Here is a 27381-nt window from a genome sequence, read left to right as displayed (position 1 = left end):
TGTATATATGTGTGTGTATGGGTGCCTATGCAGGCCAGAGGTGTCGGATCCCCAATGTGGGTGCTAGGAACTGAACTCCAGTCCTCTGGATTATCAATACTCCCTCTTACCCTCTTAATCACTCCAGGCCTAAAATTCTGGGTGGGTTTTGTTGTTGATTTTATTTGTTACTCTTTGTTTGTTTTGAGACAGGGTTTCTCTGTGTGGCTTTGGTGTCTGTCCTGGAACTCACTCTGTAGACCAGGCTGGCCTCAAACTCACAGAGATCCACCTGCCTCTGCCTCCCAGTGCTGGGATTAAAGGTGTGCACCACCACACCCAGCTTGTTTCTTTTTAGTGTTTAATAACATTCTATTAGCTAGATGTATCACAGTTTAGGCAAATCAACTTGGTTATTATAGAAACAACAGATCTCTGTACATACTCTGACTTCACCGGCTTTTATAATTTTGAATGAAATCTCTCAAATTCAATGACAACTTAAACCTTCGTAAGCAGGATGGGAACAGGCAATGATCAAAAGGGGCAAAAGCAGGTCAAAGTTGTGACTAATCCACAAGGATGATACAGACAGACGTGAGTGCGATGTATGTATACATGTCTGTCTGTCTGTCTGTCTGTATGTATGTACATATGTATTCCACTTTGGAGACCGTCAGCCTTCAAATTATTAAGGGAAAAATCAGAAAATCTGTTTAAAAATCAGATTAATGCCAAAGTGTCAAACACAGAGGTGCAGGGCCTCTCTGAATTCAGGGGGTCTGTGCCTGGGGTTTAGAGCCCACTGCTAGCCTGGGGGTGGGGGTGGGGGTGGGAACAGGGGCAAGAGACAACTAGTTCAGCTCTCAAGAGCTAGTACCAGGACCAGGTGTGGGTGCCATATCTCCCCAGCTTCCCTGACAAACTGGAGACCATGAATAAAAAGATCAAAGACACCGTGAAAGGGAGATGAGAGGGGGAGGGAGGGAGAGAATCTTCCACACTTTGGTGTGTGCCTGTGTGTGTGTGTGTGTGTGTGTGTGTGTGTGTGTGTGTATGAGCCCTGAGGCCAGAGGTTGACATTCATTCTCCGCCTTATATTTTGAGACAGGGTCTCCCACTAGGCTGCTTGAGACAGGGTCTCCCACTAGGCTGCTTGGACAGTGAGTCCCGGGGATCCTCCTGTCTCTGCCTTCCTATGCTGGGTCACACTGTGCCTGGCCTTTTACATGAGTGCTGGGACTCTCAGCTCACGTCCTCACGTTTGTGCGACAAGCACTTTGTTCTAAGGCAGCTCTGGTGCCCCTGAGTTCCCCTTTGGCAGGGACAAAGGCAAACCCTGGTCTGGCCAAAGCAAAGACCCTGAGGGAAAACCTTGGAGCCTCCGCTAAACCTGCAAGGTCACTGGGCTTCTAAACGTCCTTGAGTCCTAACTTCCCCTGAGAAGCTGCCAGCTCCAGGCTGACCACTAACTGCTGTTCTCTGGAGGGAAGCTCCTCCGCTTGGAAGCTTTGCCCGTTGTAGCTGCAATGAACGGTAGGTGGGTGGACAGTCCAAGGTTCTAACGCCTTGGGATGAGAGTGGCACCCATTCCCCCAGACTGAACTGGAGAAATACAGCATCCGTGGCACTCAGCGGGGACCTACTTGCTTGCGTTAGGGAGCCCAGAGGTCCCAGACCTCCATGCTGAGACAGTCCGCCACAGACCGAAGGCCCAAACCAAAACAAACTGAAGGCAATCACCGCACCCATCTGTTGGGGATGTCTTTTTGTATGTTGTAAATGTGTTGTTTTGATTGATTGATAAATAAAACATTGATTGGCCAGTAGCCAGGCAGGAAGTATAGTATAGGCGGGACAAGAGAGAGGAGAATTGTGGGAAGAGGAAGGCTGAGCCAGGAGTCACCAGCCAGACACAGAGGAAGTGAGATGTAAAGGTACCGGTAAGCCACAAGCCACGTGGCAACTTATAGATGAATAGAAATGGGTTAATTTAAGATGTAAGAACTAGATAGTAAGAAGCCTGCCACGGCCATACAGTTTGTAAGTAATGTAAGTCTCTGTGTGTTTACTTGGGACCTAGTGGGACTGGAGAAAACTCCAGCTACAAGTGGTGCCCAACGCCCATCAGTCCTGGCTTTCATTTTATTGGTGTGTGTGGTGCTGAGGACAGACCCGAAGGTCCGGCACGTCTAGGCAAACCCTCCAAGCTATATTCCCAGAGGCACTTAGCTTCAAATTCGTGTAAGCATGGACTCCAAATGGGGGTCTCAACTAGAACCAGTCAGTACACTCTAGCCAGGGTGATGTACTGTCAGCTTGACCACAGTTCAAAATGACTCTACTTTGCTCCTCTGCTTCCCCCAGACTGGCATTTACACAGGCTCTCTGGAAGCCCAGCTGAAGAGCTCCTCACCTCCCAGCACAGCCACAAAGCAAGCATGCTCTCCTGCACCCCGCCCCCACCCCAGGGTGTCACCAGAATGAACCTGGAAGGTGGCTGCACCTGCTCAGGCCCGTGGCTTTCCTGCTAGGACTCAGAAGGGGGCCACCTGGACGCAGGCCGCAGCACAAACAAGGAAGCTTTGTCTCCGGTGAAGTGTTCCGTAACTGGAGCTTGGTTACACTCCACTCTCTGGTGACATTTGGAGCCGCCCTTGGGGGTGTGGTCAGCTTGCACATTACGCAGCCTTTCCCCAAAGCCCTGTTTATGAAACTCAGTGACTTGAAAGTCCTAATAAAATGACTTTCGTGAGGACAGGGGGAAAAAGGCGATGTCTTAGGCGGGGACGAGGCTCTCATCAACATTCTGGTGTACATCACCTCCTCTGGATGGAAAACCTAATTTGTTTTGCCAGTCGGCCAGTTCCTCCCTAGCTCAGAGGTTCTGGATTTTTCTGTGGGATTGTTAGGAGTTAAGAATACATACTTATTTGGTGGTCTCCATGATCCATAGAACCTGGTGCAATGAAAATTAAGGGCCACTTGTTCAAAAAAGCAAAAGAAGGTATCTTTGCAGGTACTTACTTAATAGGAAGCTTTTTCCTCTTCCAAAATCTCCTACCCTGCGGGTGTTTTCTGGCTGTAATCTTACACTCCCTTGGGGGTGGGGTTAAGGAAACCCTCAGCTGCACCCACGGCTCTGCCCACGTGGTTCAGTGCAAGTATGCAGGAGACCCAGCCACTGCCAGACCCAGGGACCACATCCCCGCCAGGAGGTAAAAATTGAGCCAAGCACCTCCCAGCACTCAGGAGGCTGAGGCAGGAGGACAATGGTTTGAGATCAGCCTGGGCTACACAGTGAGACCTTGCCTCAAAACAAAAATCAAACACACACAAAGCCTTTCAAGTGGAAAGAAATTCACCAAGGGTATTTCTCTCTAGGTCAAGGGTGTAAAAGGATATTTGTACTAGGATTTTCCGGCTTTTTGTAGTGCTAGGGATCAAAACCAGAACCCTGTATTTACTCTGTGTGTGCATTGTATGAACTCTACCACTGAATTACATCCATAGCCCATGAAATTTTTATTTTATTATTTTATTGCAATCTGTCTGTCTGTCTCTCTGTCTCTCTCTCTCTTCTCAGATGGGTCTCACTGTGTAGCCCAGGCTAGCCTGGAATTCATTATAAAGCTCAGACTGGCTGCAAACTCATGGCCATCCTCCTCCCTCAGCTCGTGAGTGTGGGGATTACAAATGTAAGCCACTGTTGTTGTCTACAATGAATACGGATACACGGATAACGTGTGGGTCAGGACAGAAAGACACATGGGAAGGGGAAGGCACCCCTCGCCCTGGAGTCTGGTTGAAGCCGCTCACCAGCTGAGAATTAAGAATTCCAGGAGCTGGGAAGAGCTGACTCAACCATGGAGAGTACTTATGGCTCTTTTGAGGACTCAAGTTCGGTTCCCAGCTCACAATTGCCTCTAATTCCAGCTCCAGGGGACCCTATGCGCTCTGTGGACATCTGCACTCACATGTATACACACACACACACACACACACACACACACACACACACATACACACACACACACACTTAAAGAAGTAAATATTTAAAATAATAATAATAAAAGAATCCCAACAGCACAATCAGCAACATTTACTAAGGAGGGTGCCACCATGGAGAAAATACTCCTTGTGTATAGAGAAGAACGCTAAAACGAACATACCCTTGTATAGAGAGAAGAACGCTAAAACGAACATACCCTTGTGTATAGAGAAGAACGCTAAAACGAACATACCCTTGTATAGAGAGAAGAACGCTAAAACGAACATACCCTTGTGTATAGAGAGAACGCTAAAACGAACATGCTTGAGAGCAAACTCTAGTGACCTCCCAGTGCGGTCTTACTCCTTTCCCAGGTACTTTCTGGGAACCCCATAAAACAAGACTAACCCCTTGGTCCCTTTCCCCTGCAGCCCGGAACCTAGGGTTGTACCCTGTCAGCCGTGACCCTATCCAGTCCACAGGAACCGCCCTGTGATCGTATTTGGGTTCTTTATCAACCCTGTAAAGAGAGGTTCAAGAGCAGCGCCCACGGTGACTGTAAGACACTGAACTGTGACCTCCCCCGTGACACACGCAGGTCCACAGCCACGATCTCAGGTTGCATTACCCTTCTTCCTCAGGGCCTCTTTTGTTATGCCCCGTTCTAAATAAACTCCTGCTCAGCTTCATACTGCCCCTTTCCCCATCCCCCAAAATTCTTTTCTCTAGAGAACTTGAGGATCTGTCTTTACCTGAGCAGGAGTCCCTGAAAGATAAGGGAACTCTTTAGGCCTTTGGTGGTAGCATAGGACAGTGTCCACCCCACCCATCAGTGACACTTTGTAATCAGAGAAAAAAAAAAAGTGAATTTTTTTTTCAAGTAGTAAAACAAGCATGTGTTCGTTACCTGTCGGGAGGGTAGACTCCTCTTTGGACTTTTCTGATAGAAGCAGGGTTATCTCTCTATTAACTTTCCTCAGTACCTCTTGGATCATATGAATTTCTAAACTTTCCAGAAGTTTCTGGAGCTGGAATAAGCACATTGAGACAATAAGCATCACTCTGCAATTCAGGTATCTAATGGCTCCCAAGTGCAATACCTGCAGACGGGCTTTGGGCTTGTCCTCAGCTCAGCTCGTTTTTCTGGGAAGAGTGCCCTTTGGGATTTCAACTTCTTCCCAGGGAAAAATACGCCTCTTTGCAGACCAACATCTGTCCCCCACCCCTTCCCGTGGCCCTCATCCTGATGGATAAATTATAACCTTTCTTACTATACTCTCCAGAGCGCTCTGTGTCTGGAGTGACCTCATGCCCGCTGACCGTCTCTAAAGGACACCAGGAATCTCATGCGCTGTTACTTTAACAGGAGTCTGGGAGCCAGGACACACACCAAGGAGGATTTCGCGAGAAGACTTAAGGCTGATGTACATCAAGACATCAACTCTGCCATAGCTCTGAGTCCCACTCCACCCACGCTGCTTACGGAGCCTACTCTTCCCTGTGGGAGGAACTCCAGCAGAACCAGGGTGCAGAAGCATCAGCAGTGTGCTTGGCCCTGAGGCATGTAGAGAGTTCACACTGACAGGCGCCGTTGTTCAGTGGCTTCTCAGCCCAGACAGCCAGAGGCCCTGGGTCCCCTGGTCAAGCTGGTCAAGATTATTCGGCACACTACCTGAGCGACTGCAAAAACTGTACTTCCTTTCTCTGAGAAAAACCACTTCAGAATGCTCTGTTTAATATTTCCTTTCGACATGGATGCACACCGACTGGATTTTATAGTTAAGACAGGATTCGTTACGTGTTCTGTCCTATTTCTTATGATGCAGCATATGAGTTTGAGGAATGAAAATAATGAGAACCCAGACTTACAGACCGGAGACATTCGGGGGAACTTCTTTGCTCACTCAAACCCCACACACCTTTAAGAGCGCCCCCCCTCTCCCAACCTGAAAACACCATTTGTATTTATCATAGTTTTACAAGCTAGTGTAGCAAGGCAGCTTTTCAAAGGCAGACTGACGAGAGCTCTGTGTACCTGCTGGGTTTTTATTTCAATTTCTGAGGCTCCCTTTGGGGGAAGAATAGATTGGCTTCTTATCACAAGTCCTTCAAATTCATCCTCTTTGCCCATCTGCCTGGCTAACGCTTTCATGCTGGGGTAGAAAATGTCGGCTCTAGGAAGGCAAGGAGACAGAAATTAGCAAATAAACGTATTTCCTCTCATTCAGTTTCCTGTCATCCAACTCCTTCACAGACACGTCAACAGCGAAGCCTGCCACTCCTTCGGTCAACATTAGATCCCGAGGCCTTTTTATGTCGAGCACATATAACTTCTGTCTTCACGTGGCAAAATGTTGACAAGTCTTTTCATTTCTAGTTAACAGAATCTGACCTCAGGAACTTCCAGGGTAGATGATTCTGAATGTGCCAAAGAGAGGGTCGGTGAGGTCTGGGGGAGTGGGCTCGGGCTTAGTAAGTACTTGTTTAGACAGACACATGGCAAGAACAGCATGCCTTTCCTGCCAGCTGCGTCATCCTAGACCAGGTGTGAGGCCAAGGTCTGGGTGACCTTGGGGACCTAAGGCCTTATACCACAGATGCCATGTCACCCTCTGGCTGTAATACCTCAAGCATTCAGGCTCAGCACTGGGGCTCCGGGAGTCCCTAGCCCCAGCAGCTGTCTACTCTGAGCTGACAAGCTCACGTCAGCATTGTGGGGTCACTCAAAAGTTCCAAGTGACAGGCTCTAGGGAGTAAGTGCTAATAAGGACAATTCAGTGGAGTCTCGCTCTTCCCCACAACCAACATGGAAGAGCTTTTCCTTACAGCACTGCTGTGGAGACTGTTTCTAGCTGCCACCTGACCCCGTGGAGCTGGGTGTCCCCGGAATCCTGGACCGCCTCTCTCAGTGAAGGGGGAGGAATCCTCGAACCCCAGGCTCTACCCGCTGACATAGGTTTTTTTTTGTCTCAGCAGTACTCACTCATAGAGCTCTGAGAACTGTTTGTAGAGCGGGGCAGAGTTGATCTCCTGGCCTTGCAGCCTGAGTCGGCCCCAGTGTTCCTTCATCACTTCCAGCTGCTTCCACAGGATGAGGAAGGACTTCATCAGAGCAAGGGACATCACTGCATCACACGGGCGCTCCTGCAACGCAGAGGAGGCCTTTGGGTGACTTTCCGACTGACTCGGGCAGAGGCCTGACAGTTTGGGACCAATCTGGCTGAACACGTGACAGAAATCCTTTATCAACTGTGGGTCAAGATGCAATAAGTTTTTATATGTATCCCATGCAAAATAACATCCAGGAGAAATGATTTGCAGACCTGTAGCATGTGTAGAAAAAACCTGGATGGCTGAATGTCCTTGCTGAGCAGGCAAGATGGAAACATCTCTGTCTCGGCTTCCTGTTTGCATTTTGAACCATTGGTTTTTATATTTTATTTTTAGCTTTTGAAGATACGGTCTCACGTAGTTGGCCTCGAACTCACTATGTCACCGAGGACAACCTTGAACTCTTGATCACCCTGTTTCCATCTCCCAAGAGCTAGGGTTACAGGGATGAGACTCCACACCTGGCTTTGAACCTCTACCTTCAAAAACCAGAATCTTCCTAAAGAGAAAAAAAGAAAAAAGAAAGAAAGGAAAGACAGAGAGCGAGGCAAGGAGGAAAAGAGAGAAAGTGTGTAACAGGGACTGGAGAGTGATTGCTGCTCTTCCAGAAGACCTGGGTTCGATTCCCAGCACCCATGTCAAATGGCTGACTACTTCCTATAACTCCAGCTCAGAGACTGTGGCACCCTCTCCTGACCACCATAAGCCCCTGGACACATCCCCCCCACATAAATAAAAAATAAATCTTAAAAATATGAAGTGGGGGACAGATGGCTCAGCGGTTAAGAGCACTTGCTGCTCTTCCAGAGGATCTGGTTCTGGTTCCCAGCCCCCACAAGGTGGTTCACAACCACCCCTAACCCCAGTTCCAGGGGGTCTGAAGCCTTCTGACCTTTCTGGGCACCAGGTACACACACACACACACACACACACACACACACACACACACACGCAGGCAAATACTCAAACACATAAAATAAACAGATCTTTTAAAAGCTTTTTTTCTTTAAGAAATGAAAGAAAATGCTTACTTAGCGACTAAAGTCCCCCCATCCCTCCCCCCATTCCCCCCCCCCACCTCCATGGTGGAGTTGTAACACAACTTTCCTTCCGGGATTTTACCCATTTTATGACTCAGAAAGCAGAACTTGGGTGTATCGTGCCAAGCTGACAACTACCTATAAATCCAGCTCTGGGAATCTGACACCTTCTAACCTTTAAAAGCAAAAAAAAGAACATTTTGTTTGAATTTACTAGTCCATACACAAATTTAATTAATTCATTAAGATATGGTCTTGGTAGCCCTGGATAATCTGGCGCTCACTTTGTAACTCGGGCTGGTCCCAAATGTGTGACCATCCCCCTGCCTCAACCTGCAGCGTTACTTTGAAATTAGGATTTGTTCATTCGCTTATTGATGCTTTCCTTAAATAAGTATTTGTCCTAGTGGCCGTGGAAGAAATACAGCTTCAGATCAGCCAGTGAGAGCTAGGAAGTCCAGGGCCACCCAGAGGCTGAAAGACGCCTTGGGGGCCTGAGTTCAGCTGCTTCCTGGCACAAGAGGGGAGTTTTGTTTTGCAAGACAGATGGCAAATCCTGTGGCCTAGAACATTCAGGCAGCAGAACCAGAAACTGGAAGAGCAACCTGGTGTAATTGGACCCTGCGTCAGTGTTATTCACACAGCTAAAGGAAGGTGTGTCTGCCAGAGAGAGGGCTGGTCAGAGACAGTCAGGAAGAATTAGCATCCAGGCCCAGGACAGTGCTCACAGAGGTTAGCAAACTCTCAGCCGTAAAGCCTTCTTGGCAAACAATCTGTAGATTTCCAGATGTCTTTTCTTTTTTAATCCTCAGAACCCTTTCATCAAATGCAATCTGACCCATCAAGGCCAAGAACGGTGACATGGAGGGGCAGCCTGCGGACCACATGATTGGCCCCCACTGCTAAACTATCACTGTCTTAGAGGGAACTTGGGCCTCCCTGGGCCACAGTTTTAATGACTCTGAGTCAGTTCACCCCCCTCAGAGGTTAGGAGACCATGACCCTGAGAGACCACAACACGTGTGGACCCAGCTGTCATAGACGCTCAGGGGCTTGGCTCCGGCGCAGCATGGAGTCTAGCATTTCCTGCTCCTATAAATAGCTAAATACTTGGAAATGAAACTGCATCCCAAGGCCTAGGGATGCAGCTCAGTTGCAAAGTTGTGTCTACCATGCTCGAAGCCCTGGGTTTGTTATCAGCAGCACACACATCACAAAGTAAAACCAATCAAAATAAAAACCACATAATCAGATTTACTTCTTAATATGTTTGTATTAAGGGTGGCCATCTTTAAACATTTTATTTTATTTTTTAAATAAGCTTTGCTATTTAAAAAAAAACTTGGACATTAGCCAGGAAGTGGTAGCTCAGGCCTTTAATCCCAGCACTCGGGAGGCAGAGGGAGGTGGATCTCTGAGTTCGAGGTCAGCCTGGTCTACAAAGTGAGTTCCAGGACAGCCAGGACTACACAGAGAAATCCTGTCTTGAAAAACCAAAAACCAAACCAAAACAAAAAAACTTGGAAATTGAAAAAAAAAAATCACACACTGTGATTTAGCCAGATCCGAAGTCTGTACATTTCAATGACTTCTATACAGTTAGACCAGCCATTCTGAAGCTGTGGAGTTCCACACTGGGTTCTACATTTCCACTATTAAATATTTTATGCACTTACTCACCACTAAAACTGAAAAATCCATGACTGAGTCAGGTCTAGAAAACAATTAGCTTTATATCTTTTTTCATAACTCGCATTTGTTGTGTGCATTCATTTTATTTTATTTTTTTAAGATGTATTTTTATTTTTAGTTATGTGTATGTGTGTGTTGGGGGTGTGGGAATGCTATAAGCACATGAGTACAGGAGCCTGTGTAGGCCAGAGGGGCTGGATCTGCATAGGGCTGGAGTTACAGGCAGCTGTGAGCTGCCTGACCTAGGTGCTGGGAATCAAACCCAGATCCTCTAGAAGAGCAGCAAGTTCTCTTAACTGCTAAGCCATCTCTCCAGCCCCATGTCTAAACATTTTAAAGGACGGAAGAAGGGCTAGAAGACAGGACAAAGAATAACGCAGAGGGGGCTGGAGAAGTGGTTCAGCATTTAAGAGCACTGTCTGCTCTTGTAAAAGACCTGGGATTAGTTCCCAACACCTTCATGGCAGCTCTCAACTCTCTGTAACTCCAGTTCCAAGGGATCCGATGCCCTCTTCTGGTCTCTTTGGGCACCAGGCACACTTATGGTTCACATACACACATGTAGGCAGAAGTCATGTGCACAAAATCAAATACATAAATCTTTTTGTAAAAAAGAAGAATGTAGAAGGAGAGCAAGGGATGTCTGGCAAGGGTGGCAATTCACTCAGAACAGGGCCACAAAATAGCCAATGGGTGACTCAGGGGCCCAGAATGCTCCCTGATCTTGGTACCACTTGGTGTCACCCAGCTTTGCAAATGATCCCTCTGAGGGAAGCAGCTGATTCTGCCGCAGAATTTAGATGCCACATCTAAACCCACCTCACCCCTGCTGACAGCCTGACATGGACTTGTGACTCAGTGTTAGCCAAGAAAATGTAAGGGGAATCTATTAGGAAAACTCTACGCCTTCCTTCTCCAGAGTAAGAGAGTGTGTTTTCATTCTCACATTTTTACCTACTAAAGGCAAAGGAGACAGACTGTCACACAGCCACATGGCAGGGTCCCCAAGGGTGCAGCTGATGGTCTATGTCGATCTAACCTGAGCTGAGTCTCTTCCTCCTAAGTCTCTCTTGCCTGCTGTGGAAGATCGTGTTCCGAGGTATTTGACCACACGGTGTGAAGATGTGGGGCTGTTCTACCTTGCCTTCCTAAGGGACCTTCTGATTGATTTAATAAATAACTGAACAGCCAACAACAAGGCAGGAGAGAGTAGGTGGGACTTCCAGAGAGAGAAAGGAACTCTGGGAGGAATCTGAGGGGCCAGGAATTCGCCAGTGAGACACAAAGGAAGTCATATGTACAATACTGAGGAGAGGTAAACAAGCCGTGTGGCAGAACGTAGATTAGTGTGAATGGATTAATTTACACTTTTAAGAGCTAGTAGGGACCAAGCTACGGTCAAGCTCGCCTACTTGGTAAGAAGTCTCTGTGTCGTTATTTGGAAGCTGGTGGTCCAAAGGAAGTCTGACTGCAGATCAGTGTCCTTCTGTTGTTTTAAATTGTGTGTGTTCACACGTGGAGGTCAGAGGACAACTCAGCCATTCCACTGGCCATAATTTTTTAAAGTTATTGTGTGTGTGTGTGTGTGTGTGTGTGTGTGTGTGTGTGTATGTGTGTGTGTACACGCAAGTGCTTCTCTAATTTAAGTCCCGGTCAGCAGGAGAACCTGGTTCAGGGGCAGGATCACTCTAAGATGCAGACAAGATGGAGGGGGAAAGAGCAGAGAGAGAAATCCTCCTAAGGAGAGTGGTTGGAGGGGGATGTCTGCAGAACAGAGTCTTCAAGGAGGAGAGAAGTGCCCCACATCAGGGGAGGTTCAGAAGACAGACTGGAGACAGGAGACATCTGGGAGGAACGCAGAGTATTCTAAAGCATGGAGGGCTTGGGAGGCAAGAAGCGACGTGATCCAGAACAGTCCCCTGGGGGATGAAGGGATGGCTTGCTGTGCAGTTCCTCTGCACAGGACCAGAGGTTGGTTCCAGTACCCGCTCGGGTGGCTCACAATGGCCTGCAACTCCAGACGTAAGGGACCCGACACTCTCTTCTAACCTCTGTGGGCACCTGCACAGAGGCAGCATACACAGACAGACACACAGACAGACAGACAGACACACACACACACTAAACACAATAAAAAATAAAAAGAATGACGACAGTGTTAGAGAGGGTGCTGGGAAAGGGGAACACTTACCCACTCTTAGTGGGAGTGCAAACTGGTAGACCCACTGCGGTAACCAGTGTGGAGGCATCTCAAGAGCCTAAAAACAGGACTTCCACGGGGTCCAGCTAAGCCACTCCTGGCATTTATGTCCTACTACTGAGATATGATCTGTGTTGGTCTATGCTTATTGCTGCCCTGGTGGAATAGCAAGGAAATGTCCCTCAGTGGCTGAGGGGATAGGGAAACGGGGTACATAGAAGAAAAAGCAGTGTGGGGAAAATGGACGGAACTGGAAGGCACTAGACAAGGAACCCAGGCTCAGGAACACTGATGTGCTCATATGCATGTTACACCTTTTTACACATGTGTATCTATGTGGAGGGAGGGAGGGCAAATGCCAGGCCATAGAGAGGGTCCAGGAGGGGAAGAAAACTTTGAGCAGAAGAAAATCACCCTACAACCAAATCTCAGTAACTCTTGTCTGCTGTGGAGGCCCTGAGAGCTAAGGAAAAGAAAGACCAGCCATGCGGGCCGATTAGTGTCCTTGAGTGTAGAGAGGCCAGGGAGCAGACAGCAGCAGGCTGCTAGAAAGCTGAGATCTGACTAGGCGGCCCTTTAGGTAGGGGTCCAGCTAGCTCACTGACTCCAATGTGCCACTTCCTGGTTTCCAGTCCATGAAGGATTGTTTAGAGTTATTTATTTTACGCGGTGGGGACTGATTCTTGTACCCTAAACTTCAGAAGGTTAAGCTGAGGAGACACGGTCAGTCTAGCATCCCCAGGCTAGCTGAGGGTCTTTTCTGGGGCTTCTGGCAGGACTCTGGGATGCCCAAATCTAGTTCTAAAATAAGCGACTCTCAAGGAAAGCATAAGCTGAGTATCTGCCTCAGGAGGTTTCAATGGACTTTCTATAGCCTTCGTTCCATTTTAAACATGGAAGCTGAGGCCAGAAGATTGTGAGTTCAAGGCCAGCTGGGCTATGGAGCAGGAACCCACCTCAAAAACATTTTAAAGTTAAAAAAAATGTTTTTAATTGGTGGGGAGTGGTGGTACAAAGCCTTTAATCCCAGAATTCAGGAGACAGAGGGAGGCCGACCTCTATGGGTTCAAGGCCAGCGTGGTCTATATAGCAAGTTCTAAGTGAGCCAAGGCTACACAGAGCAGTAGTTCTCAACCCTCCTGATGCTTTGATCCTTTAATACAATTCTTCATGTTGTGGTGACCCCCACCAACCATAACATTATTTTGATTTCTGCTTCATAACTGTAATTTTGTTACTGTTATGAATGCAATGTAAATATCTGTGTTTTCTGATGGTCTTAGGCAACCCCTGTGAAAGGTCATTCAACCCTCCCAAAGGGGTCTGGACCCACAGGTTGAGAGCCAATGACATAGAGACACTGTCTCAAAAACAAAACAACAAAAAAACTATCTTAATTATATATGTGCATGTGTGTATGTATCTCCTGATGTGTGCACATCAGTGCGGGTGCCTGAGGAGGCCGGAAGAGGAAGTTGGATCCCTAGAACTGGAGTTACAGCTGGTTGGAAGTCACCTAATATGGGTACTGGGAACAGGACTCTGGGCCTCTGAGAGAAGCAAGTGCTTGTGACTACTGAGCCATCTCTCCACCCCACCCCTACAAACAACAACAACAACAACAACAACAAACCCTTTTAAGTAGATAAAGGAAGTGGGAATTTAATCATGAGACTCGCTGTGTAAGAAAATACCTGAGAATCGCTTTCCAGGTTTCACCACCACTGCTTCGAGACATTGCCACGGTCTTGGCATCTACAGGGGGCGGCTATGGGCAAGATAGCCCTCTAGTCCGTCTTTCAAAATAGGAAAGTCCTTCAGTACAATCCAGCACCGGCCAGCTCTGCAGGCCACTGTCTAAGAATACCTGGGTGTTGCCCAGTGTGGCTTGCCATTCAGGAGACGCCTCCGTGATCACGTGATAGCTGCTCAGAAGCACGTCCTCCATTAGCGTCTGCACACCCACCAGCTCTCTGTGGGCCACTTTGCGGTCACGGTCACTCAGCCCGCAGAGACACATCTAAAGGCAAACAAAAATACCTTTCCGTTTTGAAGAGGTCTACGTATCCTTTATACACGGTTTTGAAGAAAAGTATCAAGTGCAACTATGTTTATAACCTTCACCCTCTCAACTAATAAAAAAAAAAATCAGAGTAATATTTCTAGGTTAAAGTCCTTCTTGAATGTTTTAGGTTTCTGTGTAGCAAATCTCCCAGCCTTACAGCAGGTACAACGAATGTGTGGTATAATCAGTTTCCTTTAAAAGAACAGATACACACACAGGCATTCCCTGGGGTGGGGGGACCAGGAGAAAACTCTGAAATGTGAATTGTTATTGTCTCTGATTTTGTTTTGAAACCCTCTTGCTTTTACTGTTAAAATATCTTTTTACTCATGGAGAATTTTAAACATACACAAATGCAAACCTATTACATCCACCCATATATAGTCAGTCTTGCCCTACCCCAACTCTGCACTCCATATTCTGAAGCCAAATATTGTTGAGTTTTTGCTTGGTTTTAACACACACACACACACACACACACACACACACACACACACACACACATTTTAAAAAATATATTGTTGTTTACTTAATCATGAGAAAACAAAATCTTTTTCGAAACCATTTAAAGAAGCATCATGGCCGGGCGGTGGTGGCGCACGCCTTTAATCCCAGCACTCGGGAGGCAGAGCCAGGCGGATCTCTGTGAGTTCGAGGCCAGCCTGGGCTACCAAGTGAGTTCCAGGAAAGGTGCAAAGCTACACAGAGAAACCCTGTCTCAAAAAACCAAAAAAAAAAAAATAAAAAATAATAAATAAATAAATAAATAAATAAATAAATAAATAAATAAATAAAGAAGCATCATGATGACTAGAACAATTAAAGAAAATCCCTTCCTCAGTCCTGCCTAAGCAGTTCCCATCCCAGGTCAGGTGTCCCACGCCTCTGAGTGTCAGGTGGCAGTTTCTTCAAGAGGCTGAGGCGGTGACTCCAGCCTCTCCTCTAGCTCATCGCTGTCCTGGGAACTGCAGCTGAGTCCACAGCCAAGGCCAGTGGCTGCTGACAGCACGATTTTTTTCCACAATAAGAAAATATGACTCACCTTGCAGCCTCAGGTTACAGCTTCATAATTAAACACCCACTTATCTGCTAAATCACCACTGGCTAGAGCAGGAGCCCTGGTGATACCCTGCTTTGCAGCCTGTGCTCAGTTCTCTCCAACAAGTAGGAAGACAGATCTACCTGCATATCATACTCTAAGGTGTTTGGGACGCTGCTCATAGCTGGAAACGGTCCACCATCTTCCAGAAACGCCCTCCATGGGAACATCGTCAATGCCTAAAGGAGTCAAACAACAGACATGAGGCTGGTGTCATGCATCCCTCAGATGAAGACATTTATGCACGGGCAAGATTTCTGCATCCATCTCCAAAGCCCCCTCAGATGATTCCCACTGGAGCGTGCTCAGTGACACAGAGGAAAGACTAGCGGTCATTACTACTTTTCCCTGTTTTCCCGAGATAGTCTCGGTGCCAATGTCCAAAGTTCCAGAACAAGAGGGTTGTGGTGGCATACACCTGTCAACCCAGCACTTGAGAGACTGATGCAGGAGGATTCCAAGTTTGAGGCCAGCTTCAGCTAACCCAGTGGTTATCAACCTGTGGGGCTCGACCCACTTGGGGATTGAAAGACCCTTTCACAGGGGACACCTAAGCCTACCGGAAAATACAGATATTTACACTATAGTCATAACAGTAGCAAAACTACAGTTATGAAGTAGCAATGAAAATAATGTTATGGTTGGGAGTCACCACAACATGAGGAACTGTATTAGAGGGTCACGGCATTAGGAAGGGTGAGACCACTGGGTTAGACAGCGAGACCCTGTCTCAAAAGAAACAAAAGAAAAGAAGTTCTGGAATAATAGAATGCCGAGAGGCTATGCATTTAAACGAGAAAAATAAACTTAGTTAAATGCTGTCTACATTAGGGACCTTCCACTGTCCTGCCTCATAACTGTGCTTGACTTTAGACATCTTCTCAGACCAGTCTACAATGGTATGTATAGCTGACCCTAGTCTTCTCTGTATTACAGAACCACGGAGGCATGCTCCATTTCTCATGACACCGTGTAAACCCCGGACCCCGAGGACTGTCCACTGAGCCCCATTCTATACTCCTAGACCTGGTTCTTAGTCACCTCCTAGAGACGGGGATGGGTGTAGCCAGGACACCCACACCCACCTAATCCAAGACAACATCCAAAGCCATCAGCAGCAGGGCTCAGCGTCTTGTGGGTCTAAAAGAGGGTTGAAGATTGGACCAAGAGTCACTGTCATTTAGCATGGAAGTATGGGACTTGCCTGGGGTTGGTGCTGAATCGTTTCTGGTGATGAAGTAGGAGGCTTGCAAGGTGATTTTAAAGCTGTGTACACCAACTCTTTCCATCAGGAGACAGGGTTTAATGGTTAGAGCTGGGTACACGCCTGTAATCCTAACACTTGGGAGTGGAGACCGGAGAAATCGGAGTCAAGGTCATATTTGGCTACAGCTTGGACTCTGTGGGCGAGGGGTTCAGTGGGTAAAGGAGCTTGTCACCAAGGCCGATGACCTGAGCTTGATCCCCAGATCCAGGCGGTGGAAAGAAAGAACTGACTCCTGCAAGTTGTCTTCTGACCTTACATGTGCACACAAGTGCACATGCGCATGCACACATGTGCACACATATACATACGCGGGGGCGGGGGGAATGTAATAGAAAAACTAAAACAGGGGGTGTGCAGGAGGAAGGGTGGTGACCTTTCCACCCTTTGAGCACGGCTTATTGTTAGTGACTGGAACATGGCAGAAGCAATGGTGTCAGTTCTGAAGTCAGGTCACGCAAAGGCCAAGGCTTCTACCTCAGGTTCCCCCTCTTGCTCCGGGGAAGCCATTTTCCACGTTGTGAGACCGTGTTGTAGTGAAGACTGTGGGAATGACCTTGAATGCGGATCTCCTGGCAGCTGGATGAATGAGGCTGGAGGCAAACCTCACCAGCCGTGCCCTGAGATGACCATCTTCAGGCCCGGCCAGCTGCTTGATTGCCGCCCTCCAGAGGAACCCTGAGCCGCTCAGAATCTCGGAGCGAGGATGCATGCTTATCGTCCTAACCTGTTAAGTTCAGGCTTGGGCTTGTGTTTGTGGCAACAGAAAGGTAACATAAGGTCTGGGAACCTGACGCTGCTCTGACTCTCTCAGTGGTCTGATCTCCGGCTTTCCTGGACTTTGACCTCTGTAGAGCTGGTTAACTCACCTGCCTAGGAGTAATCGTAGTTGCCAGGATTACATTTGATAACACATGTTGTAACCAGGGTAATTCAAAGCCCAGGGCCTGACCTATTTATACATTGTAATTGCACCACCATTATTTATTGAATAGAGAAGATCGAGCCTTTTGGGGTGTTTTGTTTATTCCTCCCGATAGCTGTGAGCAGACAGGCTGTTGCCCCCAATCATCCCTTTCAACATTTGCAGAAAGACCCTGCCTGGTCACGAGCTCCTGTGGCTCCCTGTGTGAAGGAAGGACAATGAAGGCTGAGGGCCACTGAAGACCCTGGAAAACGGAAGCCAAACGGAACCCAAGGGACACCACCCCTGTACTCCACACAACACTTCCAAAACTCACCTGGAGGTCCCGTGGCTGCAGCGGCTGGGGCAGGCTGAGCTGTGAAGCAAAGATGCTCCTCCCGAGGGAGTTGCTCAGCGGTGGCAAACCATGGCACACACCTTCTGTGACAGACTGGTGGGCGGGAGCGTTTCCTGCTGCCAAAAATGTTCTGTCAAAATATGGTGAGAGTTTTGTTTAGTATGGTTACTTACGCTTTCAAAGCCCAGAACTTTCTTCAAACTTACTGTAGCAAGAGAATATTCTGGAAGAGTAACATGGTTTCTCCCTCAACCACACCACCCATACTTCCCTTCCCTCTCATAGTCTACAGCCCTCTGGGGGAAGTTGGTGTTATCAATGAGAGAAATTGATATTTTCTATCAACAGAGTGAGTATATTGACAGAACTTTCAGGAAGCTGGAATGTTCAAAAGGTGCTGGCTACATGCCATTGTTGGACACCGGAAGTGCAGCTCTTGTGAATGAGGGATTGAGTTTTAAATCTGACTTAATTTTAGCTCCTACTACCTTGAATTAATCAGCCACATGTGGCTACCAAACTGGGCATCTCGTTGACAGCTCCAGAAGAAAGAGTTCAGCTGTCTGCTGAATGCTTTTAATAGCTAAAGTAACAGTTCAAATCTATAAAACCGAATTCTAGGTTACGTAAGATCCGGGGGTGCGGGAGAAAACCCGTTTGTTTTATTGAAACAAAATTTGGCTTTGCACATCAAGAACCATAAACCCACAAGACCAGAGCGTGGAATTTATAGCACAAGCAGGCACAAGATGCATGGGGATAATTCAGGGTGATTTCCTGCCCCAAAGGAAATGAGACTCACAGGGAAGTACAGAGTTTCTAGATCTCAGCTAGACGTCTGTCTCTAACGTACAAAGGATGTCCCAGCAAAGTGCTGACACAGGGTAACTTGAGGGAGGGTATCTCTAGGAACTGACATCTTCTGTGGAGACCAGCTCTCACAAACCAGGCACCAAGGAGAAAGGAGACTGAGGGAAATGTCAGTTGATGGACCTGAGGAGGCTAACAGACCCTCTGCACGTCAGGGAGACTGGGGAGTGCCTGAGCCCCATCAGTGAATGTCCATGGGGCTCCATGGGGGTGTGGAACAGGAAACCAACCATGAGAGGTCAGAGTAGACCTGACAACCCACAACAGAGGGGAGTGAAGTGGCCTCTCTAACTCCCAGCATCCATCACCAGCACCACTTAGAGCTCGGGCTTCCTCTGAAAGGAAAAGCAAGGGCAGATGGGAGTGAGCTCTAAAATTAAGGTCCAGTATTAGGAATTGCCTAGACACCTGGAAGGGCCTTGAATAATCTAATCACAGCTTCTCCCGTCTCCCAGGATAAGGTTCCCATGTCCACCCACACTCCTTATCAAGGGAGCTGGTGCTCTTTCCAATGTCCCTGGGCAGCAGCTGTTTCCTGCCAGACCCTGGAGCTAGGCAAACAAGCTGATCTTGTCCTCCCTAGTAACCCGGGAAGGCCACACCCTCTCAAACTGCCGAGTGTGCCTCCCTCCGCCCCCGCACGCACGGTCACTGTGTCCACACATGGACTGATGTGGCCTGAGGAGCGTCCTCTCCTTCCTGTGAAGACACAGCAGAAACAAACTGCTGTTGATCTTACGTGGTCCAGGATCTGGTGCCATTTGCTCGGCCATCGCAAAACCCAGAGTAGAATCGTTTCCTCACCGATTGGGTGAATAGGAGGTAACCAAAACAAACCGTAACTAACTGGTTTGGAATTCCATGGTGACCACTTTTTAAACGTGTGTGATTCAACGATGTGGCATCGGAAAGGGAAATATTTTTGCCATCAGCAGAAGTAGGGACCTGTGAACTTCATAGTGGAACGCTCAGAGAGTGAATAAAACTACTGATTGGTGGTGCGTGCGTGCGTGCATTCACGTGTGTGTGTGTGTGTGTGTGTGTGTGTGTGTGTGTGTGTGTGTGTGACACTGAGCATGTCAAGCCTGCACTCTACCACTGAGCTAAACCCTAGTCCACGCTCTATTTAGAATGGAGGTTGGGGTTGACTGAAGGCCACACAAACTTTTCTCTGTTTCTCTTAACTTCCCCGTGACTTATCAGTGGGCCCTGCTAGGAAAAGCACAGCATCCCAAGTGCAGCAGTGATAGAGTGTGGCTAGAATGCCCACGGCACTGAGCCAGGAGGCACCGGAGATATGAGCCTCACACAGGCTTGTCACCTCCATCCACATCGAGCCCAGTGCGGCAGAAATGCCTCCCACTTCCTCTAAATTTCCCAAGACCTTTCTATGGTATATAAGGTACATGTGCCGTATACATATACCATGTGTATGCTTACTTAAAATGACGGTATTGGAAAGCAGGCCCTTCCAACAGAAACACAGTTCAGCACAAGTCACGAACGCAGAAGAGGGACTGGAACAGCTTCTTCCATTGCGTGACTCCTGCTACCACCAGTTCTCAGGGCTACCCCTCCCCTCCCCTTCTGCTCTCCCTCCCCTCCCCTCCTGCTCCCCTTTTCCCTCCTTCAGGGGCCAGCTTTGTTCAATCTTACATGTTCAGTCTGTGACATGATCTCTCTGTCTCGCTTTCCTTTGAAGGTTTATTTCTGAAAATATTATGTGTATGTTGGGGGGGTGAAATATGTGCACATGAGTGCTGGTGCCTACAGAGGCCAACAGCAGGGGTCAGATCTCCTAAAGCTGGAGTAACAGGTGGGTGAGAACTTGATATGGCTGCTGGGAACCGAACTCTGATCCTATGCAAGAACAATCCGTGCGCTGAACTGCTGAGCCATCTCTCCAGGCCCTAATGTGTTCTATTATTATCTTAGAAAGTTTGTGAAGTATTTTGGAACAAACAGTTAGCAAAGCGGCTTCAATTCTTGGAAACGTTTTAGAGCCCTCCTAAGGAACCAAGTTATTACGGAACGCTGCCCTCTGCTATGGCCTAGTCTTTGCATTCTTGAACTCTTGGCAGTAGTGATCACAGGCAGAAGACCAACCCCAAACTAGGCCCATGATCTTTCAGTCATGAAGGGATAGAGGGGCTCATGTGGCAATACCCCTCTCTTAGTCTATATAAGTGGTAAACAGTTGTTTGGGGATGTGGTAAGACAGGACAACTGGCTTTGATGGTGTGGCTGCCCAGGCTCTTGTAGGCATCGATTCACCCATAAGTGACCCAAGTGAAACTCACTAGTTTACCAAGCTACACTTGGTGGGACTATTTCTTGGGTCTGTAAGTCTGTGCACCATCTGAGGTGGGTAGCATTTGTCTCCAAGGAAAAGTCAACAGGACCCACGGCTACCTTCTTCTCTTCGTTCCCAATTCCTCTGTTCACACGCCAGATGCTGTGAGCTGGAGATGGGTTTAAACAAAGGTTCGTGTGTTCGAGCTTCCCAGGGAACTGTACAATGTAATTATTAAGAGAGGGCCACAGGAACACAACTGTGATGACCAGCCTTCATTGTTAGCTTGATTGACTTAGAATTGCCTAGAGACACACAATTGGGTGTGTCTCTGAGGGTGTTTCTGCAGAGGCTGAATTAAGAAGGAAGAGTCATATTGATTTCCAAAGTGGTTGTACAAGCTTGCATTCCCACCAGCAGTGGAGGAGAGTTCCCCTAGCTCCACATCCTCTCCAGCGTAAGGTGTCTTCAGTGTTTTTGATCTTAGCCATTCTGACAGGCATAAGGTGGTATCTCAGAGTTGTTTTGATTTGCATTTCCCTGATGATTAGGGATGTTGAGCAATTCCTTAAATGTCTTTCAGCCATTTGAGTTTCCTCTGTTGAGAATTCTTTGTTTAGTTCTATAGCCCAATTTTTAATTGGACTGTTGGGCATTTTGATGTCTAATTTCTTGAGTTCCTTAAATATTCTGGATATCAGTCCTCTGTCAGATGTGGGGTTGCTGAAGACCTTTCCCCATTCTGTAGGCTGTCGCTTTGCCTTGTTGACCGTATCCTTTGCTCTACAAAAGCTTCTCAGTTTCAAGAGGTCCCATTGATTGATTGTTTCTTTCAGTGTCTGTGCTACTGGTGTTATATTTAGGAAGTGATCTCCTATGCCAATGCGTTCAAGACTACTTCCCTGACCTACTCTGGTGATGGGATGGCCAAACACCCTAATTGTCGTGCTAGAAACCCCATCCAAAGACTGAGGGATCTGGATGCAGAGATCCATGGCTAGGCCCCGGGTGGAGCTCTGGGAGTCCAATTAGCGAGAAAGAGGAGGGTTTATATGAGCGAGAATTGTTGAGACCAAGGTTGGATAAAGCACAGGGACAAATAGCCAAATGAATGGAAACACATGAACCAATGGCTGAGGGGTCCCCAACTGGATCAGGCCCTCTGAATGGGTGAGACAGTTGATTGGCTTGATCTGTTTGGGAGGCATCCAGGCAGTGGGACCGGGTCCTGTGCTCATTGCATGAGTTGGTTGTTTGTAACCTGGGGCCTATGCAGGATTGCTTGGCTCGGCCTGGGAGGAGGGGACTGGACCTGCCTAGACTGAGTCTACCAGGTTGATCTCAGTCCTCGGGGGAGGCTTTGCCCTGGAGGAGGTGGAAATGGGGGGGTGGGCTGGGGGGAAGGTGAGGGGGGCGGGAGGGGGAAGAACAAGGGAATCCGTGGCTGATATGTAGAGCTGAATTGTATTGCAAAAAAAAAAGAAGGAAGAGTCGCCCTAAATGTGGATAGCACCATCTCATGGGCTGGGGGCTCAGGCTGAATAAAACAGGAAGAGGATGGAACAAGGAAGGCGCCGGCATTCATCTACTTCTGCTCCCTCACACCCCGGCTTCCATGCTCTTCTGGCCATGGTGGACTATACCCTTCAGCTGTGAGTCCCAGTGAGCCTTTGTGACGTGAGTTCGCCAGGCATCTTGTCAGAGCAAGGGAAACAAACTACGATCCCTTTAGCACCAGAGCCTCTTTTACCTCTTCCCTCTCCATTCCAGTTTTTTCCACCAAACATTCATTACTATGCTGAATAATTTTATGTCAACCTTACACAAGCCGGAGTCATTTGGGAAGCGGGACCTCAGCTGAGAAGTCACCCACCCCCAGCAGACTGGCCCGTGGGAAAGCCTGGGGTACATTTCTTTGACTGATGATTGATGGGGAGGGCCCAGCTCTCTGTGGATGGTGCCATCCTTGGGCTGTGGTCCTGGGCCCTATAAGAAAGCAGGATGAGCAAGCCAGTAAACGACACTCCTCCATGGCCTCTGTGTCAATTTCTGCCTCCAGGTTCCTGCCTGGAGTTCCTGTTGTGACTTCTCTGGATGAAGGACTATAAACTGTAAGCTAAAAAAAACCCTTTCCTCCCTAGCTGCTTTTGGTCATGACATTCTATGACAGCATAGGAACCCTAACGAAGACGATTATTTTCCTATTTTATCTACTCTTTTTGTTTTTGTTTTGTTTTGAAATAGGATCCGATATAGCTCAGGCTGGCTTTGAACTCAGTGTGTATGGAATGTCTGATCCTTCTACCTCCCAAGTTCTGGGCTTATGGCTTTGCACTACCTTCCCTGACTATTTTTGTTGTGGAGGGACATGGTCTTCCTACGTAGCTTTGTCTATCCTGGTATTCACTATGTAGCCCAGGCTGGCCTCAAATTCATAGCATCTGTCCTCCCTCAGACTTCTGAAATTACAGGGATGTGCAACCACATCTGACTAGCATCCCCCTCTCAACCCCCCTTTTTTTCCCCTGAGGCAAGGTCTCACTGTTTTACCCTGGCTGTCCTGGAAATGCTCTTAGACCAGACTAGCCTCGAACACACAGAGATCCACCTGCCTCTGCTTCCCGAGTGCTGGGATTAAAGGAGTGTGCCACCACACCGGATGAATTTTCCTATTTTTAAAGAAAGTTCACCACGACATCTAACCCTGAGCTGCAGGAAGGGACAGAGCTGTGGGATCAGGTGGGATATGTGAGCATAAACTTTGCCGCAACAGCCCGTGTGGCCCCGATTGAGTTACAAAACACCTCTGTATCTCTCTTTCCTTTTCTGTAAAGGAGTAAAAATCACACCTAGCCCACAGGCTTGGCACACAGCAGTGACCCAACCAAAGCTAAGCCCCCACCCTCCCTCATCACATCCTGTTTTTAAGGCTCCGGTTCAAACAAACAAACAAAATAAAAAGAGGGGGAAAATAAAGAAGAAAGAGCAAAAAATAAAAAATGAAGTAAAAAGGGAGAGAACATGACGCTTTCTTTAGCTACATTTCTTTAGGCAAATATGTGTGCGTGTGCTGCATGGTGACTTTGGAAATGCTGAAATGGCCTGGCCTCCCTGTGACAGGTCACTCAGGCCCCTCGGTTGGCAAAGCCTGCTCGAGCCCCCTCTGTAAGCGTCACAGTTCTGAGGGGAAAGGTATCCTGGCAGGCGGGAGCCAAGGAGTACCACAAAGTCACACCACACACAAACCTCACGTGAGAGATCTATTGAGAGTCTCAAGAGTGTGGCTGCCTCTGCTGGGAGAGAAGCGGAAGAGAACCGAGCAGGAGACAGGCTTTAGAGAGGATTTCTTGGGGTGGGAGGTGGGGCATAGCTTTCCAGGGTGGCCTGGGTTTGGTGGGATTTTATGGTCTGATCTTGGGTTCTCTGTCTCTGTAGGGCAAAGCTTGGCTGCCTGCATCTCGAGGGGCTGGAAATGGCCATTATGACTGTTACAGTCCGGGGCAGGGCCTGGCCACTTGGCGACCCTCAATCGGAATCTGCCCAGCGAAGCTTATGAACACATTCAAGATGCCATGGTGGGAACCAATGAGAAGGCTCACTGGGTCTTAGCCTGGAGAGCTGAGTTCCACCCCCAGAACCCATATATGACTTGGGCACTTGCCACCTGCCAATAAATCATAAAAACAAGTCTCTCCGAAGCCCAATACAACATCCAACTCTTCAAACATTCCTGCCACACCCTGTATGCTTCCGTATTAACACACAGCTGGGGGCTCCTAGGAGGCCTACCCCACCTCGGGAGAGGGCTGCCAATAGCTGGATACTGGGCAAGCTGCTTTAGACCAGGACCTCAGAGAGTGATGGACACTGAGGATGTGCACCGGAGCTCTTCCCTGGAGGCCAGAATATGACGAAACCTGCCTTGGCAGGCAGGGCACAGTTAAAGCTCTGCGCTTCTCCAATGCTAGAGACCGGGGCCATGGCCTTGCGCCAAGCCCGGGTCCTGTGAAACTCCCAGATGGTCTTAAGTCACATGTTGACATCTGAATGATTAGAAGCACTTAAACCAGACCAGCAGAAGAATCAGACTAAACTTAAAAACGAAGTAAAACTAAAGAAGAGGAGCCAGAAGCCGACGCTGCTCCATGCGTGTGCCCTGGAGCTCCTAAAGGAGGCTTGGAGTCGGCACATCCTCGGACATCTCCCCATTTCTCCTCCCAGTCACCCCGAGTGGCAACAGTACATGACTGTTCCATCCTGTTTTACAGGGTGCCTCTGAAGGACTTCCTCCTCCCTCCATGCCCAAACTGTAAAGGAGTTCTGTTTTGGAGCTCAGAGGACGGCAAACTTTTGAGCCAAATGGTTATCGTCCGTGGCTGTGTAGCTCCTATCCCATCCTGGGGCTGGAGTGGTCAGAGAGACCCACAAGAAAATGGGCCGGTGCTGGGCATGAGGGCACGTGTGTAAACCTAGTGCTTGTGATGGTCGGGAGTTTGATGGCAGCCTGGGCTACAGAGTAAGGACTTGTCTAAAAAAATAAAAATAAAAATAAACAAAAATAACTAAATAACAGGCCTGGATTTCTTCAGAGAAACTTTATTTGTGGATACTGAAATAAGAAATTCATGGGTTTTTTTTTTTGGAGGGGGGATGTTTGTTTGCTTTATTTTGAAACAAGGTCTCACTGTATAGTCTTGGTTAGCCTGGAACTCACTATGCGAACCAGGCTGACCTTGAACTCAGAGAGATCCACTTGCTTCTGCCGCCTGAGTGCTGGGATTAAAGGCAGGCACTACCATGTAATTTTCATATGTCACTAAATACTATTTTCTATTGATTTCCCCCAGCAATTTAAACATGTAAAGTCCATACCCTTAGCCAAGGGCTACACAAAGACAGGCATATGTCAGTAGCAGAGTCTGCCATCTCCTGAGTTACAGGGACACGACTGGCCTGAAACACCCCTTCGATTCAACCATTCACACCCAAGGGAAGTGCTTACCTTACCTAGCACTACAGATAAATTTGATGCTCAGGCACGTCATGGACCAGGAGTTTGATAAATCCTCAATGGACAGAGGTAAATGTTGGGCCTAGACAGTATGACTCTGACCTGTTAGGAGACAGCCACAGATTTTCACTAAGCTTTCCCTACTGCCCTCAAGGGCATGTGGGGAGGGTAGTGTGAAATACGTCAGGCAACCCCATCTCTGTGTCTCCGTTATGTGGGTAAGAGGGTGGTGATGGGCAGCTTTACAGGGCCATTGTCCTGTACCCTTCCTGTTTCACCCAGTCTTTGGAAGCATGCTCCCCTCATTCCAGGAAAGAGTCTACAACCTCCTTTGCGAACTCAGGAGGAGCCTTCACCATCCAGGAGCAGATCTTTCCCTGGGTCAAAGAGCCAAAAAAAAAAAAAAAAAAAAAAAAAAATACAAAGTAGAAAAAAATGTGTTCATTCAGTATAATCCCACATCTCTGTTCTCTATGGATGCTTTATGCTAAAGGTGGGAAACACAGGTAAATTCTGAGCTGGTCCAAGGAACTTTACCCGGGTCCTGTCTCCTAAAGATGTAGACACTTTCAGCACTACCTCAGACAATGGAGAGGGTAACATTGCTCTGTCCGCCTTTCTTTATCCCTTCCGAGTCCCCTTCTTGACCATGCCGCTGCCCAGAAACTACCACAGTTTGCTGTGGGATGTATGGCAAATGTGTTGCTTATTAATCAATAAAACACTGATTGGCCGTTGGCTAGGCAGGAAGTGTAGGCGGGGCAAGGAGGAGAATAAAGCTGGGAAGTGGAAGGCTGAGTCAGAGAGACACTGCCAGCCGCCACGATGAGAAACAGCATGTGAAGATGCCGGTAAGCCACTAGCCATGTGGCAAGGTATAGATTAATGGAAATGGATTAATTTAAGCTGTAAGAACAGTTAGCAAGAAGCCTGCCACGGCCACACAGTTTGTAAGCAATATAAGTCTCTGTGTTTACTTGGTCGGGTCTGAGAGGCTGTGGGACTGGCAGGTGACAGAGATTTGTCCTGTCAGTGGGCCAGGCAGGAAAACTCTACCTACAACAGTTTACAAGTTTTGAAGCTAAACCTCCTAAGGCTCTGATTCTAGTGTATAATTCCACACACACTCAGCAGTAAGTCTCTGGGGAGAAAAAAAAAGAGACCAGGAAGATGGACCAAATAAAGAATGCCAGGTGTGCCTCCTGGGTGGTTTCCTCTGAGAAAGACCTAGAAACCAGGCACCAGACACTTTGTCCCCACTGTCCTGGCCACACAGTGCAGGACAACGCACGTGTGGAGAAGCAGAGTGGTTTCTCTAGATAGAGCCCTGTATGACTGGAACCATACAGGATGTGTGGAGGATGATCCTGTTCCTCCACAAATTTCTTATGGTTTCTATCTTGGGGCAGACAGACATGGAGGCTCACGCCTGTAATCTTGGTATTTGGAAGGCTGAGCTTTGTGGAAGTTCCAGAAGAACCCAGGCTAGAGTAAAACCTGTCTC

At 47.9% G+C, this 27381-nt stretch overlaps 1 protein-coding gene across 1 annotated transcript in view; it reads right to left on the bottom strand.

The window, feature by feature from the left end:
* The window catches only part of LOC131918763 (uncharacterized), a 168831-nt gene that overhangs the window by 35299 nt on the left and 106151 nt on the right, over nucleotides 1-27381 (bottom strand). Inside the window, 7 exon segments of the mRNA XM_059272965.1 lie at nucleotides 4878-4998; nucleotides 6006-6144; nucleotides 6954-7177; nucleotides 7179-7190; nucleotides 13881-14033; nucleotides 15261-15356; nucleotides 17683-17833. Coding sequence (XP_059128948.1) covers nucleotides 4878-4998; nucleotides 6006-6144; nucleotides 6954-7177; nucleotides 7179-7190; nucleotides 13881-14033; nucleotides 15261-15356; nucleotides 17683-17833 — 896 coding nt within the window.

This window comes from Peromyscus eremicus, chromosome 8b, assembly GCF_949786415.1.
Source record: "Peromyscus eremicus chromosome 8b, PerEre_H2_v1, whole genome shotgun sequence".
Lineage (NCBI taxonomy): Eukaryota > Metazoa > Chordata > Mammalia > Rodentia > Cricetidae > Peromyscus > Peromyscus eremicus.
This window is presented reverse-complemented; position numbering and strand designations above follow the sequence as displayed.